We start from the raw sequence: 18,026 nt of genomic DNA, 5'->3' as shown, positions 1-18,026 counted from the left end.
TTTGGGCCAAATTTCAAAACAACTGATTTTCTTGTAGTCAACTGAAACAAGGTGGTGTGGGGGTGCCAGTGCTGGCTCATCCTTTCATTGAAGTCCCAACTTTTAGGTTGGGAGGATCTATCTCTTCAGGTGGGCCCTGAGTTTTATTTTTTATTCCCTCCCTGAAGGGGCCAAAGAGAAAAAAAAAAAACCCTAAATCTCCAGTTTACCTAGTGTGGCAGATGCTCTTGGGGCCAAAACAGGCTGCAGTGTTCTGTCATCTCCTAGTTTCTTGCTTTTTTTCAGATCTAAGAATTCCTTATTTTCTTCCTTGCTCCTTGAAGCTTCGTGTATATATATATTTTTTTTCTCATATGTATATATTTCGTATATTTTTTTTTAATCTAGTATTGTTAGGTTTCATTTGGAGAGTTAATTTGGTTACTTAGCCTGCTATATTAATGGAAGCCCCATCCAAGAATGATTTTTTTTAAATAAGCATACCAGAATTTATTCATCCATAAATGTTTACTTTTAAAATTAGTCAGTGTAGGAGACTATAAGCTTCTGCCATTGCTCAGGACATTTTTGGAATTCCTATTTTGGAATTCCTTTCAGAGCTAGTAGCATATTCTTTTGAATATCTTGATTGGCTACAATTGTCATCCTTTAAAGGTGGATATAATTTTGAAAGTGTAAGAGTAAAGCCTACTGAATGAGGTGTGTAGTCAAGGAGGGTAATAGTACTTGAGGTTAAAACTGAAGTGGAGCCATTAGTTAATGAGGCTGATTTTCCTGTGTGGCTCATATACTGATACTGAGGATAATTCTGAAAGAGAAAACCTCCAAATGCTTTGAGTAATAGTTGTTTGAAATAAACATTTCCTATCAACCTTCAGTTAACTAGTAAATTAACTTTAGTAGAACACTGCATTCCTAAGCATTATGCATAGTTGTATTTTTATTGTGGTGAGGAAATATTTATTATTAAAAGATACTTGATAATCTTTTAGAAGAGAAAAGTAGCTTCTTGAACATGTACTTTCAAATTTTTTCATTAAATTTTTATTCCTTTTGGATGTCTAATTTGATACAGCATTAATAATAATTCTTTGCATTGACATAATAGGTGCCTTATAAATAATGTGTCAAAGATCCATTTAATATTTGTGTGGTGTATCTGATAGGTTCTTTATAGCAGAGGCAAAATCAGTTTCGCTGAAGAGTAGTTTGTCAGGCACACTGAACATAGAAGAAGGTAGAAGGCAAATCTAGGAACAAGTATTTGTGTTGGTAATTTCTTCATCTGGTGCCATCATCCTGAAGGGAAAGTAGTATCCATACAGATAATATCTGGGTCTTGATTTTCCCGGGTATAAAACTGGTGTTTATAGAAAGAGGGATGCGGGTGGGGGGGTGTGTCTAGAGCAGGTAATCTGGAAGATCCTTTCTAGCTGTAACATTCTTTTCCCTTCATTACTTAAATGCTATTTATTTCTGCTCTCTTAGTCTTATATATTCATGTATATTTTCCTCGTTATCTTTCTTTCTCCTTAAAGCCCACCTTTTCTCCCCACACTTTTAATAAAAGTATATACAAGTTTTTCTTCATGGAAACACATGTACTCACGTTCTGTGACCACATAGGGCATAATGTTATATATGTGTATGTCCCTTTAACTGGAATTAGGATGTTTAGCCTGCTAGGTTTCTGTTTTGTTTTTTGTTTGGGAGATTTTTTTGCCAGTCTCCCCCAATATGAATCTCTTCCTCGGGGCCGGCCCCGTTGCTTAGTGGTTAAGTGCGCACGCTCTGCTACTGGCGGCCCGGGGTTCGGATCCTGGGCGCGCATGGACGCACCGCTTCTCCGGCCATACTGAGGCCACGTCCCACGTACAGCAACTAGAAAGTGCAACTATGACATAGAACTATCTACTGGGGCTTTGGGGGAGAAAAAAGGAGGAGGATTGGCAATAGATGTTAGCTCAGAGCCGGTCTTCCTCAGCAAAAAGAGGAGGATTAGCATGGATGTTAGCTCAGGGCTGATCTTCCTCACACACACACAAAAAAGAATCTCTTCCTCTAGCACAGAGGCCAGCGAACTTTTTCTGTAAAAGGTCAGATAGCAAATATTTTAGGTTTTGCAGGCCAAAAGGCAGAGTTGAAAATGTTATGTAGGTACATTTATAACAGGGAAGAAAAATTTTTTTCTACAAACCTTTTTTGGACAAAATGAAAAACTTTATTTATGGAACTAAAATTTCAATTTCATGTTATTTTAATGTGTCACAAAATATTATTATTCTTTCATTTTTTTTTTTCAACCATCTAAAAATGTAAACCATTCTCAACTTGCAAGTCGTACAAAAACAGGTGGTGGACTATGGAAGACAGTTTGGCAGTTTCTTATAAAATTAAACATCCACTTAGCATAGGATCCAGGAGTCACTCTCCTAGGTATTTACCCAAATGAATTGAAAACTTATGTTAACACAAAAACCTGTACATGAATGTTTATAGCTGCTTTATTCATAATCACTGAAAACTGGAGACATGGAGATGAAGTTCAGCAGGGGAATGGATAAACAAACTGGTACATCCATAAGGTGGGATACTGTTCCATAACAAAAGGAATGAGCTATTGACTTAGGGAAAAACATGGATGAATCTTAAATGCATTTTGCTAAGTGACAGAAGCCCAGCCCAAAGCCTGTACATTGTATGAATCTATTCATATGACATTCTGAAAACGACAAAACTGTAGGGACAGAAAACAAATCAGTGGTTTCCAGGAGTTAGTGGGAGGGAGAGCAGTTGACTACAGAGGGGGTACACAGGAATTTTTAGGGTGATAGAACCATTCTGTATAGTACTGGGGTGGTAGATTCTTAATTCTATGCATTTGTCAAAACCCATAGAACTGCATCACAGAGAATGAACTTCAGTGTATGTACACCTAAATAGAAATTGACCAGGAGATCCCAGGATGGAAAGCAGACTATGACAAATGAATCTAACTGTATCACAAATGTATGATGTAACGACGATGAAGGCTGTGGGGAGTGGGGAGAAGCTGACCTAAGTAACTTTGGAAAATGGTGTTATGACTGAAAACTCTTAAGGATAAAGACAAAATGAACTGCACATGAACACTGTACTTTAGTAATTTGTTTTTCTTGAGGATGAGAGTTAGCAGCCCTGAAACTGCTTTACGAATATACCAGAGATGAACAAATAAGTAAATGGATGGTGGGTGGTGTCAGCCAGATTTCTGACTCTCTGAGAGGAAAGTTACAATAAAGAATAAATATCTATGAGCCCGTATTGATTATATAAATAAATGACTGAATAAATAAACGGAGAAGAGAGAAATCTTCCTTACAGAAGAATTTCAAATAATATCTGAGGATAGTCCCCTCTCCAGGAAGTAGAGCTTAGTACCCACTATAGAGACTCACTTCCAAAGAATACAATATGTAAAGGGAAAAGAGTACATGCGGAGAAACCTGACAAACACCATAATTTATTTAACTAGCCTCCTGTTCATGGTTATTTAGGTTGTTTCTAATCTTTGCTATTTGAGTCGTGTAATGAGTAAAAAAAGATAATGCATCAGGACCAAGTTGGATTTGTGCAGAATTGGTTCAACATTAACTTAATTGACCACATTAACAACTTAAAGGGGAAAAATATGATCATCTCATTGGATATGGAAAAAGTAGTAGGTAAAATTCAATAGCCATTTATACAGAAATTCTTATCACTAGAAGAGAATTGTCACTAAAAGAAAATTTCCTTAACCAGCTAAAATATCTACAAAGTATCCTACAGTAACCATATGTAATGGTTAAATATTAAAATCATTCCCCTTAAAATCAGTAACGGAATAAGGATGCATGTTATCACTGCTTCTGTTCACTTGTAATGGAGTTCCTAACCAGAGTAATAAAACAGGAGAAGAAAATGAGAAAGAGAAGGCTTGGAAAGAAAGAAACAAAATTGTCATTTGCAGTTGATAATTATCGTCTATAGAAAATGCAAGGGGGCCAGCCTGGTGGCGCAAGTGGTTAAGTGCGCGCGCTCTGCTACAGCAGCCCAGGGTTCACCGGTTCGGATCCCGGGTGTGTACCAACGCACCGCTTGTCAAGCTGTGCTGTGGCGGCATCACATACAAAGTGGAGGAAGATGGGCATCGATGTTAGCCCAGGGGCCAGTCTTCAGCAAAAAGAGGAGGATTGGCAGATGTTAGCTCAGGGCCGATCTTCCTCACACACAAAAAAAAGAAAATGCAAGAGAATCTACAGGTTAATTATTAGAATTAATGAGAAAGTTTAGAATGGTTAAAGGATATAAGGTAAAAAATGTATTATATTTTAATACACCAAACTGTTAGAAAACAGTTTAAAATAAAATGCCATTTACTATAGCAATGTTAGGGGTATGTCTACAAATATATGCAAGACATTTATGTAGATATTTATAAAACTCTATATAAGAAAACTTACATAAATGGAGAGATGTACCATATTGCTGGATAGGATGACTCGATATAATAGTGATCTCATGGGCCAGCCCCGTGGCTTAGCGGTTAAGTGCACGCGCTCTGCTGCTGGCGGCCCGGGTTCAGATCCCTGGCGCGCACCGACGCACTGCTTCTCCGGCCATGCTGAGGCTGTGTCCCACATAAAGCAACTAGAAGGATGTGCAGCTATGACATACAACTATCTACTGGGGCTTTGGGGGAAAAAATAAATAAATAAAAATTAAAAAAAAAAGTCATTGACTTTAAAAAAAATAATAATAATAATGATCTCAGTTCTCCCAATATTGCTCTGTAGATTCAATGCAGTTCTAGTCAGAATCCCAAAAGGTGGGTTTTTGGTTTTGCTTTTCCTCTTATGGAAAATGACAAGCATCAACATGGATGATTCTCAGAAATATAATGTTGAGTAAAATGTGAAAGTTTCAAAAGAATGTATACATTATGATTTCATTTTTATAAATTTATAAGACATTAAAAATAAGCAGTAGGTAAAAATGTAAAGAAAAGAAAGAAAGACTATCACAAAATTCAGTATATTAACTACTTCTAAGTGGTAGGAAGGGAATGTAACTGAACAGGCTTATTTAGAAGGCTTCAGCAGTATTGGCAATGTTCTAGTAAGCTGGGGACCAGGTAGGTACACAAGTTTCATTTTTTATAACTCACTGTTATTACTAGGTATGAAAATGTCTTTCTTTTGCCTTCAGCCCATTTTTAAAAGATCTTTTAATTTATTTGCCTCCAACTTTTATGTTGAAAATTTGTAAGAATAGTGCAATGAAAACCATACACCTTTCACCAAAATTCACTGGCTCTTAGTATTTTGCTCTGTTTTACGTTTCTCTCACGCATTACACTTAGTTGTCTTTTCGTACTCCTTTAATATGAAGCAGTTTCCAGCCCTTTTTTGTCTTTTATGACACTGATATTTTTGAAAAGTTCAAGCCAATTGTTTTGTACAATTTGGAATTGTCTGATGTTTTCCTTATGATTGATTCAGGTTAAACATTTTTGGCAAGAATACTACATAGGTGATGATGTCTCCTTCTCAGAAAGCACATGATGTCAGTTTGTCCCACTATTAATGGTGTTAATTTGATCCTTTGGTTAAGGTGGTATCTGGCAGGTTTCTCCACTGTAGAGGTATCTTTTCTCCTTTGTAATTAATGGAGATTCTTAATTTGCAAGTGATTCTTTGAGCCTGGGTGAATATACTGTTCCTCAACAATTTTTCGTCCAGTGGTTTTAGCGTTCATTGATGATTCCTCCCTGTATCAGTTATTACTATGGTGGTTGTAAAATGTTGATTTTCTATTTCTGGCATTGCTTCTACATTTATTAGTTGGCATTCTTCTGTAAAAGACTTTACACTTTCCCATTCCTTTAAAATATTTTTAGTATTAGCATGGACTCATGGATTTGTTTTTTAATTCAATGTGTTATTCATTCTTGTTATTTTTTATTTTGGTGCTCAAATTGCCCCAGAATTGGCCAGTGGGAACTCCTTCGAGCTGGCTCCTGTGTCCTTTTGTCCTGTGTCCCCCCCCCGATTGGGTAGAACAGTATCTTCCAGGCTCACCTTGCACTTTCCTTGCCCGGCCTTGGTTTTGTTTAGTACACTTTAACTGTGCTGATAGCTGTTGGAGCATTGTTTCTTCTTGGTCTTTTTAGTGGACAGCGCTAAGAAGTATATATATTTTTTAAATCATGAGTTCAGAATGGCACCTCCAATTCCAAACCGACACCACAGGGTTCTTCCTCTCCTCCCACTCCATGTTTTTAGCTCTTTTCTCCCATTTGGGAACCTTGATTTTTTAAACATCAACAATATGTATACTCATTTGCTCAGTCCTGCAATATACACAGAATGGTTTTGGAAGTCACACAGTCACACCACTACTGTTAACCAACAAAAAACCTGCTAAGTAAAGTTCAAGATTTCCATGCTGTTCTTTTTGTCTTTTGAATGTATCCTATGGAAGGACTAGAGTCAGAGTACTCTCCAAAAGTTGTGGTAGCTAGGTTAGTTTGTTTCTGTTTGTCTTCCATTTTAGGGCTGGTTTAATTTAAATTTGAATATATAAACCATTAACATGGTTCAAAGTCAAAACTCAAAGTGTGGGAAAGTTAGTAACTTCTCAGTGCCTCAATTTCTTGGTCTGTGTAGGACTGTTGAGAAGTTTCAATGAAGTGGTAAAGATTGCAGAGCGCTTAGCATGTGCAGAACACATATTGCATCCCATAAGTGTGAGCTGTTTTTTGCTTTTCTTCATCTTTCTCAGTGGATTCCTCTGAGTTGCTTCTCTTTTTCCTTACTTTTCCTGGTCTGTGACTCCAGGCCATACATTGCAGGGGGCAGGGAGGTACCTATTACATAGTGATGATTGGGAAGGAAGAGGACTCACATCTTTTATGTTCGTGCTATGTGCTCATCACTGCCAGGCATTCTCCTTAACTCACCGACCCCTCACAGTCCTGCAACTGTTCAGTACTATTCTTCCCCTTTTACAGATGAGGAAATGGAAGCTTAGGATGATGAATGCACTTGCCAGCTGACCCTAGATCCTGGACCCTCACCACCTGGCTCCACTTCTCCCACCTTCTGCATCTCCCTCACTTAGGCCCCAGGTTCTAGCTTGTTGAGGGAAAACTCCTGCTCAGGTTTGGGGAGCATGTATAGGGAACGCAGCAGACCTGGGGCTCTCCTGGCTGATGGGCTCCCTGAGTCCAGCTGGAGCACCATTTCTGGCTCTCCCTGCTGCTGCTTCCCTCCCTAGCCCGGACCATGCCGACAGCTCTATCCTGTGGGAAAATGCAGTTCTCCGATAGGCCCAGTTGCGTGTCCACTATGCATGCTAATCAGTGGCCAGCACTTGCCAGCAATTGGCTTCAGTTCCAGGACTCTGGGTTTATTTATATTTTATACTTACACCTTGTTTGTAGAGGTGGCTGACTTAGAGTGGGAGCAGGGTCTGGGGAGCAAAGAAGCTAAAAGCTAGAAGCTGGGAGGGAATTTAGGGATCGTCTTTGCCTCCTGAAAGGAATGCAGCTAAGGGAGAACAACACTTAAAAGGATAGCGCTGGACAGTTTAGAGTATTCCTGGCAGCTTTGGGAGGTGGACTCAACAGGGATTAGCAGGCCCATGGTGAAGAGGAGAGAATCAAGGGGGAGGGGCAGTGTGATACATTGATTCTTTCAGCCCAGATCTCCCAACTATAGGAAGTAGAGAAAGATCTTGCCTCCCTGCCCTACAAATCGAGGAGAAACTTAGGACCAGAGAGGAGAAGGCACTTGGCCAAGGTCACACAATGAATTTGAGGCAGAACCAAGAGTGCCACCGAGCCTGCTGACTGCCAGTCCCCAGCTCTCACGATTGCATGTCATAGGAAGCTAGCTAGGAGGGAGAGGTCTTCCCCCCAGCCACCATCTGTCCCAAGGTAAGATGCCATAAACCACCTGGAAGCTCTTCCCAGGAGTTCTCCGCAAATTCTTGGTAATTGCCTACTTACATCTCCCCAGGTCCTTTCCCCTTTCCCTCCACTTCTCACTTTAAAGGAGGTGGCTCCTCCAGTTCTTCTGTGACATCAGGGCTGGGCATATAGTGCTCAGTAAACATTTGCAAATGAATAGGGCAACTTGGCAACATCCTGTAAGGGTGAAGGTGAGCACACACCCTCAGACCCAGCAAGACCCCAGAGAAATGTTCACACATGTCCACGGGGAGACATGTACAAGGATGTTCATAGAGGCACACTGTTATAATAAAATGTGCAAAACTAAATGTTCGTGATCAGGGGAACAGATAAATAGTGTATTAATACAGTGGAATACCATATAACAGTGAAAAGGAATGAACTATGGCTGCATGTGTTAACATGGATATATCTCACAAACATAATGGGGTGTGGTAAAGCAAGTCGCTAAGTATACATAAGTTAACATTAATACAAAGCTTTCAACACATCAACCTTGGGGAAGAGTAGCTACCTTGGGGAAGGGAAGAAGGGGAATAGGATCAGAGGGGGTACACAGAGGGCTCGAACTCTATCTATGGTGCTTTATTTCTTTTTTATTTTTTTTTTTTGTGAGGAAGATCAGCCCTGAGCTAACATCCATGCCAATCCTCCTCTTTTTTTTTTTTGCTGAGGAAGACCGGCTCTGAGCTAACATCTATTGCCAATCCTCCTCCTTTTTTTCCCTTTTTCTCCCCAAGGCCCCAGTAGATAGTTGTATGTCATAGTTGCACATCTTTCTAGTTGCTGTATGTGGCATGCGGCCTCAGCATGGCCGGACAAGTGGTGCGTCGGTGCGTGCCCGGGATCCGAACCCGGGCCACCAGTAGCAGAGCACGCGAACTTAACCACTAAGCCATGGGGCCGGCCCCTATGGTGTTTTATTTCTGAAGCTGAATGGTAAGTATTATCCTTGATACCTTTTTGTATGTCTAAAATATTTCATTGTAAAAACGAAAAAAAAGGAAAGAAGAAATGAATGAAGAAATAAGTTTAAGAAAAACTAAAAATGAAGTCCCATCCCCTTCTGTTTAGCTTCCATACTGTTCTTACCCACTCCTTTATCTTTAAACCGTACATATACTGTATATTCCACTATATATATGATATAGTTCATAATAAACAAATTTTAAAGAGAAAATATGCAAAAGGAAAGTTGCACATTGTAAGGTAAGGAAAATATCTCCTGACTTTAAAATTGCTGTATAACTTGAAATTTCCTCCTCAGTGACCTGTGAATACTGGTAGCTCCTTGGCCACATATGCCATTTCAGGATATAGCAGTGGATATAGGCGATTAAAACATTTTCATTGTATGTAGCCAGAGATGAAAAAGATTTTGCCAGTGATGTAGTGCTTCCATCCACTCATTCTTCAGAGTATATTATTCTCATATTTTAAAATAAAATGAATGAATTGTTCTACCAAAGTTATTTTAAGAAATCTGAAAGTAAATATTAACTTCTGCTTTAGCATTTCCCTTCCTATGGTTTTAATTCAAGACTTTTTTTTAAACTAAGTATTATAAAATTTTTATGGATCAAATTGTGGATTTTTTTATTTTTAAAAACTTTTTTTTGCAGAAGAGAAGAAGCTTAACACTGTACAGTATCTTTCTGGATATGAATGATATTTTTGAAGACTTACCAGTTTTTAATTGTCCATTGTTTCCTAAACTGTATTTTTAATTTCATTTGCTCTCTCCTAGGGAATGAAGGATGGCAGCACGCAGTGCATTAAAAGCTGTTTTGGTAGATCTCAGTGGCACACTTCACATTGAAGATGCAGCTGTGCCAGGCGCACAGGAAGCTCTTAAAAGGCAAGCTATCCTCCAGGTTCAGCTGACAAATATGTTTGTAAGTGCCATTTTACCAAGGCAGATCATTAAATGGATGGCCCTAAGATGTCATTTCACCAGCTTACCGTGTATACAGGAACTGCCTTGGGTTTAGCTAGAAGATGTATGCATTGCAATATCCTCCAAATATTGTTCTCTAAGCCTTTATTAGGTTTGGCCTTTTGATCTTGTTTTTTTGTTCTTTGTTTGTGTCTTTTTCTAAGTCAGTAATGTAAATTTGGGAATGAAAACTCAAGATTCTAAAATGTGGAATAAATAGTATGGGAAAAATCACAAATGAATCCTGGAATCACAAAATGAAGCACACACATACACAGAGGCATAGTTCTGCCCTCTCTTCCTTCACCTAAGATCTAGCATTGAACGTGCAGCTGCTCAAATAAGATTTAATTAAGGGATTTGAAATTTTAGAATTATTTCCATCAAGTAAATTTAATGCTTTTGAAGGTAAGAGACTGTATTATATTTCTGATATACCAACCACGGTACTAAACACAAGTCTAGATACAAACCAGAGATGCATAGTAAGAGATTGTTAAAGCGAACTGAATATGGATGTTTCCTTCTGGGTGTCCTGAAAAAAATACTCATCAAAACAGAACAACTAAGTATTGGTATTAAGCACCTTTACCCTAAAATAATTTAGAGAAATTTACAAAATCAGCAATACTTAGCATGTGGTGCTTATCATTTTCCAACCTTAAAATATTCATAGTATGCTGTTACTCAGAAAATCAGTGACTAGTATCATAGTACCTAAGAAAGATAGACCGTGTCAAGCAGTCAAGGAAAAGTCCAGCTCTGCAACTGATTTTCTTTTGGCTTTAAACACGTGTTATCCACCATTTCTCCACCTACAAAGTGAACATCGTGACTTCTAACTAAATTGATACCTTCCAACTGATGCCTACCAGGTGTACAAGTTTCTTTATATTTTTTGATGCCCCAAATGGAAAGTAAGCTCCTTGAGAGAGTGTGAAGTCTTTGGAATAAGTAGCATTGGACAAGAGCTTTTATTGCTGTAAAGATGAGCTTACTACTCTGGATTGAAAAAAATCTTTTTATTTTTGGTGAACAGTGAATTAGCTAAGTAGCTCTGTAAACTATGAGCCTGCTGTTCTTGAGGGGCAGGAGCCTACAAATTGTTCTCTTACTTGCACTAGTGAGTTTTCATCCCAGAGAAATCCCTATACTGCCACTGCCAGTTTTGGTTTCTATAGAAACAGAGAGACTAGGGGAAGTTGAGGGACTAGTAAAAAGAAAAGTTTAAAAAAAAACTCATTAAAAATGCTGTGGTTGCAGGGCTGGCCCGGTGCTGTAGTGGCTAAGTTCGCGTGCTCCGCTTCGGCCACCTGGGCTTCACAGGTTTGGATCCCGGGCATGGAACTACACACCGCTTATCAGGCCATGCTGTGGTGGCCTCCCATATACAAAATAGAGGAAGATGGTCACAGATGTTAGCTCAGGACTAGTCTTCCTCAGCAAAAAGAGGATGATTTGGAATGGATATTAGCTCAGGGCCAATCTTCCTCACCAAGAAAAAAAAAAAATGATGTGGTTGGGGCTGGCCCAGTGGCGTAGTGGTTAAGTTCATGGGCTCTGCTTCAGCAGCCCGGGATTCATGGGTTCAGATCCTGGGCACAGACCTACACACCGCTCAAGCCATGCTGTGGTGGTGTCCCACATACAAAATAGAGGAAGATTGGCAGAGATGTTAGCTTAGAGACAATCTTCTTCAAGCAAAAAGAGGAAGATTGGCAACAGATGTTAGCTCAGGGCCAATCTTCCTCACCAAAAAAAAAAAAAAATGATGTGGTTATTTAAATACTTGTTCACTTTTAGGATAAGAGTTATATTGAAGTAATCAGTTTCTTTTAAGTGATAAACCACCATATGTAATGTTTTTCAGAAAAGCTACCACACAGATATTATAGAAGTAGTCATGACTACGGTGATTATTCAATCATATAAATTTATTGAATGCTCTTTGGGTGAATACTTAAAAATCTCTTTTCTGTTTAATTTGCTTGCTTGTTTTAAATTGTGGTTAGTGCTTTTATGCCTTGTGTCCTTTTGGGGCTGTCATAAAATAAAAAGCAACAGGATATTAATATAAAATTTTAAATTGTAGCTAAATTAAAATTACTTTTAGATTTTAGATTAAAACACTATAGGACCAAGAAAATAATTTTTATTTTTAAAGAAAGCTATACTATCATGAATTCTTTCTTTAAGACCTGATTGCCAGTTTAGGTTCCAAAAGCAGATCATGGAATCAAAAAAATCCTGTATGTAAGTAGTTCAAGGGGAATACACATTTCAGTCTATAAAAATGGAATGTTTCTTTGAGCTGTCCAGGTAGTTTCTGTTTATAAACTCAGTAACACATTCGGGCTTAGCCAGTCTCTGATTGGCTAAGCAGAAGGAAAAACAGCATCCTGAGGTGTCCTCTGTTCTCTCACTATGGGAGATCAAACCCTGTGCCAGGACATAGATCAGAGTTCTTGTCTCAGCCCTACTGCTGCTCAGCTGTATAAAGCTGAGCAAGTCGCTTAACTCCTCTAGGCCTCAGTTTTCTCACCTTTAAGAAGGGAGGGTTGCAGTGGTAGATAATCTCCAAGATGACTTTTACCTCTCATATTTTGTGAGATGGTAGTTACTAAGCTTTGTTTTTGTTTTTGTTTTTTTTTGGTGAGGAAGATTGGCCCTGAGCTGACATCTGTTGCCAATCTTCCTCTTTTTGCTTGAGGAAGATTGTCCCTGAGCTAACATCTGTGCCAGTCTTCCTCTATTTTGTACGTGGGACACCGCCACAGCATGGCTTGATAAGCAGCGTGTAGGTCCACCCATGAGATCCGAGCCTGCGAACCCCGGGCCGCCAAAGCGGAGTGCACGAACTTAACCACTACACCAGCGGGCGGGCCCCATGTTTTTTTTTTTTACCTCTTTAGAAAACCCTTCAGTAAAATTTGGTTATAGTATAGAAGGCCCTCAAAAAGGTAAACATGGCTTTTACAATTTGACTTTGCAGCCTTTGGAAATGAAACAGCCCACAGGGTGTGGATAATATTTAAGCAATTCTGGGGTAGATTTTTAAAAAGCTTATTGGCCATAAAAACACTTGGTGACTGTCCTTCATTTTCTGACCTTTGGCAAGTGCTACCAAATTAGGAGGTTTTATGGAGCTAGAATGTAAAAGCTGCCTGTTGACATCTGAATTTTACTTTTCCAGGTTACGTGGTGCTTCTGTAATGGTTAGGTTTGTGACCAACACAACCAAAGAGAGCAAACAAGACCTATTGGAAAGGTTGAAAAAATTGGAGTTTGATATCTCTGAAGATGAAATATTCACTTCTCTGACTGCAGCCAGAAATTTAGTAGAGCAGAAACAAGTCCGACCCATGCTGCTAGTTGATGATCGGGCACTACCTGATTTCAGAGGTGGGGGACATTTGGAAAGATTTAAAAATTGGTTCTTCATATCTGCTTATAAATCATTCTTAAAACTGGATGTTTAGAAATGTTTATTTAGATTTCCTTCTGTTATTATTGAAATGGTCAACAGTTTGAACTTAAATTGGGTTTTCTCAAACATTTTTTGACCACACTCCAGAATAAGTGAAACAGATTACATAGTAACCCAGTACATATAATTGTGTATATGTTAAACAATACTTACTATTACTGTATGAGAGGTACTCAGTTTTCTATTTGGTTTACTTAATTGTTTATTTGATTTTGATGCTGCTTAGAGCCCTCCAAATTAGTTTCACAATCTACTAATAGATCATAACCCATGGTTTGAAAAAACACAGGTCAAAATTACTTTAAGTATTATAATCCTCAATCCAGGAGCCACTGTATTAATTTGATTAAATGAGATAAGCCAAGATCTCCTTGTTTAAAAATAGATGTCTTTCTGTATAGTGTGAAATTTTTGCAATGACCATGAAATGTTTTCAATCCGGAGAGAATAAGCCTGTTTTCTCTGGAAAAATTAACAGACTCTGGAAAAATCCTAACTTTATGAAGCTTTGCCACATTGCTTCTTTTTGTAGATGATACTCAGAGTGAAATGACACAATATAGGAAAACGGATATAAATATATCGTTATAAAACCGTGTAATGGCTTTACAAGTAAAGATTAGAGAAGTTCAGCGTGGCTGTACGGTTGGGCAGAACCTCAAAACGTAATATCAGGAAATATACCAGAGTATCAAACAGAATTGTTATTTGTAAGAAACAGAGACCAATTTTGGCTAAATTAAACAAAATAAATTTATTAGAAGGATTTGAGTGCTGACAGGAATATAAAATGGTACAACTCCTATGGAGAGGAATTTAACAATAGCTAGCAAAATTGCATATGAAGCAGTACTGTCACTTGTAGGAATCTATCTCTAAGATATAGTTACAAAAATACATGACATATGAACAAGGTTGTTCATTATGGCCTTGTTTTTAATAACAAAAGATTGGAAACAACCTGAATGTTCATTGGAAGGGACTGATTAATTAAACTGTGATATATGCACAAAATGGAATGCTTTGTAACTGAAAAATAAGTAATGGCAAAGAAGTCTATCTCCTGATAAGGAGTGATTTTCATAGGATATTAAACAAAGAAAGTAAGGTGTAGAAAACCTTACATGTTTTCTGTGTAAGAAAGTGAGAAGGAAGTGGATATATATATTTATTTCTTATATTTATAAAAGGAAACTAAAGAAGGATAAGTGAAAAACTAATAAAAATGGTTATCCAAAGGGCAAGAGAGGGAGGAGGGGAGAGCCAGGAGAGGAGACTTCTCTAAAAGTACCTTGTTATATATAGTTTTGACTTTGGAACCTTGTAAATATTTTACATGTTTAAGAGACAGTTAAAAAGTAAAAAACAAACCAGTCCCTGAAAACTGAAAAAAAAAAAAAAGAAACTAATGAACTTTATATCAAGTTGGTGACATAACCACTCAGAGAAAGAATTACTTTAAATGACTTTAAAATACAGTATTTTGACTGTTCCTTTGTAGTGGATAAATTCTAAGGATAAAAGAACTGCAAAGAAATCTTAAACTGCATTCAGAAGTCTTACTGTTACTAGCAATGTTGGTATTGTTATTTTAAAATTATAGATAGAGGATAAAACAAAGTATTAATTATGCTAGTATGGTTAGGATCCAAGGTTTCAAGTATAAGTGAAAATATACAAATATAAAAATCAAATAAGTTAATTAAAAGCTGTGTATTATTAATTTTGAATTGAAAATATCATTTTCAAATCCTTTGTTCTCTTAAAAATATGTGTTATCTAGATCTTCCACTGAAAAGGCCCAGAAGCAGTGACAGCCCAGTGCTCAGACTATGGAGTCTACTACCATTTCCCACTTTAGTTCCCTGGAGAAATGGCTAATTCCAGATCTGGGCAGGCACTGTGTAAGCTGAGCCTGGGATAACTAATTGTGTTAGCAAAGAAACTATTGAAGACTAATGAGTTCATGTCTAAGGGACCCTGGGGCCAATTTGAAGGGATAATTTGGGCATCAAAAAAAAAAAAAAAATAGGGGCCAGGCCCTGTAGCTAAGTGGTTAAGTTTGGTGCTCTCCACTTTGGTGGCCCAGGTTTGGTTCCTGGGCGCAAACCTACACCACTTGTTGGTGGTCATGCTCTGGTGGTGACCCACATACAAAATAGAGGAAGATTGGCACGGATGTTAGCTTAGGGCGAATCTTCCTCAAGCAAAAAGAGGAAGATTGGCAACAGATGTTAGCTCAGTGTCAATCTTCCTCAGCAAAAAAAATAATCATAATTATTGCAATGGATAGCAACACATCATATGTATAAAAAACCATGAGTTCAAAACGGTGCTCAGCATCATGGAACTCATTGGTCACTATTGGAGGTTGTTACAGCTGTGACTCATTATTCTGAAAATGAATAAATTAAGGGAGTGAAACAAGCATTTATCCTTCCTTTGATGTTTGAACTGTGTCATAGCGTAACCAAATATTTGATGAGGGTAAATTCTTTGATGAGATAAATTCCAGCTAGTAAATGCAAAAGAAATGGCAGAGTTAGAAAATCAACATTTGGCAAGCCCTAATGAAATGGGCAACAACATCCGTAGATTTTAAACACATTGGGAGAATGGCTGATGGGGAACTTCAGAATGGAGGGATCAGGCTGACACCACTGAAACCCGTTGATCAATCTTAACATCACTAGAAATTGAACAACCAGAATTCTTGTGCTTCATGATGTGATAAAATAAGAAATTTGTTGCAGTGCTTATGAAATAACCTTGCCTAACAATTGGATGTGAACCTATGAAGCCTCTAGATCTAATTACCAGTTTACAGAAAATATAAAGGTAAAGGAACAAATTAAATAATATTATAAGCAATCAGCCAAATCCAGAGTGTGAGACCTTTTCCAGGGTTAATGATCTAGTTGCTTCTGTAAGTGGAGAGGAGTGCTGTTATAGAACAAGACATAAGAAATAACAATCACATGCAATACATGGACCTTGTTGGATGCCAATTACATGTCAGATGTAAAAAGACATTTGGGAAAATTCAAATGTGGACTAAGTATTGAGTGATATTAAAGAATTATTATTAACTTTGTTGGTATAATAATGTTAAGGTGGTAATTTTAAAAAAATCTTTATCAAAGATACATACTGAAATATGAAGGGATGAAATGACACGTTATCTGGGATTTGCTTGCAAAAGACTTCAAAAAAAATGTAAGGGGTGATAGATAAGATTAGCAAAACGTTGATGGTTGCTAAAGCTGGGTGATGGGTACATTAGGGCTCATTATACTAGTGTTTCTACTTTTATATATTTTTAAAAATTTCCATGACAAAAAGACAAAAAGGCTGTTTGGGTAGCTTACAGAACTGTCAAGGAGAGCTGGTGAGTTAGTCTTAGGGGCTGTGCAGCCAGGAGCAGTGTGCAAGATCATGCTGCAAAACTGATGAGGTGCCGCTGATATCCCTGCTGAGCGTTGAACTCTGCAGCTTGCCCTGTTGACCACGGTGGCTCTGGAGGTTGGATGCTCCAGCTAGCACTGCTGCCTTAGAATCTGAGGCTGCAACAGTCATCTCTTCCAGAGGAGGTTCTCCCAGCTTCTTTGTGTGATGAGCTCCCAGTTCAAGGCCCAGGGTGGATGCTTTTGATTGGCAGAGCCTCTGTCTCAAGCCAGCACCCATAGCTGCAAGAGGGGCTGGAAAAGTAAGTGTCTGGTGTTTTCAGCCTCTCTAGTGAGAGGGTGAGCTATGCCTCTCCCCAAGCCTTATGAGCTAGTAAATTCCCTAATTATGAGAGTGCTATTCAGAAACTGGGCAACGAAAAATAATGACAGATGCATTCTGTAATCAATGTATTTATGTTTCTGGGTTAGTTGAAGTACTACAAAACAATTTTTTAATCAGATTTTTCTCTTTTGACTTTATTTGAAGAAGGTTAAGATTTTAGTTGTATCAGCAGTGGGCTGGAGTTGGGATATATAAGCAGTCCCAGGTGTGGAAGAAATCTTTGTCATTCAGTCTGGAACTATACTTGCAACATCTTTATATACATGAAAATAGCCAAAGTGGAGGGGTTTTTGAAAGGAATAGAAGTATCTTTGCTAATTTTTGACTATCTTTGCTAGTGGTAGGTAGAGATAATAAAAAGAACACAAAAAACTTCAACTCTTACTGTAGCCAACAATTTTATTTTCTTCCTTCAACTGACTTTAACCAGTTACTCAATACTTAGGGCTGCTGGTAAGGAGGAAATTGGAAGTCTTGAATGTCTGCCCTTCCTATTTCTGCCCCTCACATTTTGTTGGACTTGATAATGAAAATGCCTAAAGGCAGGCAATAAGAGAGGCAAATAGGAATTGGCGTATGGATAATCCATAGAACCTTTAATGAGGCTTTTAATCACTTTAATGGTGAATGTACCTGTTTGGTTGTTGTATCTAAAGTCCTGTTATCAGGTATCAAGCCCTTGAAACATGCTTAGAATAATATTTATTCTATCAGGTACCAAGCCCTTAAAACATTATAGAATAATATTTGAAACTATAAATAGATTAGGCTTTATGTAGAAAACTCTAGAATCTACAGCGAATTCCATATTTATCATG

The 18,026-nt window shown here is 38.1% G+C and overlaps 1 protein-coding gene across 1 annotated transcript in view; it reads left to right on the top strand.

Moving 5' to 3' along the window:
- Positions 1 to 18,026, top strand: part of HDHD2 (haloacid dehalogenase like hydrolase domain containing 2) — a 43,474-nt gene that overhangs the window by 3,936 nt on the left and 21,512 nt on the right. Inside the window, exons 2-3 of the mRNA XM_004422511.3 lie at positions 9,744 to 9,854; positions 13,126 to 13,334. Coding sequence (XP_004422568.1) covers positions 9,754 to 9,854; positions 13,126 to 13,334 — 310 coding nt within the window. The 5' untranslated portion in view covers positions 9,744 to 9,753. The remainder of the gene's footprint in view (positions 1 to 9,743; positions 9,855 to 13,125; positions 13,335 to 18,026) is intronic.

The sequence above is a fragment of the Ceratotherium simum genome, chromosome 14 (genome assembly GCF_057802395.1).
Source record: "Ceratotherium simum simum isolate JZ-2026a chromosome 14, ASM5780239v1, whole genome shotgun sequence".
NCBI lineage: Eukaryota > Metazoa > Chordata > Mammalia > Perissodactyla > Rhinocerotidae > Ceratotherium > Ceratotherium simum.
The sequence above is the reverse complement of the archived record's forward strand: the minus strand, read 5'-3'. Positions and strand labels throughout refer to the sequence as shown.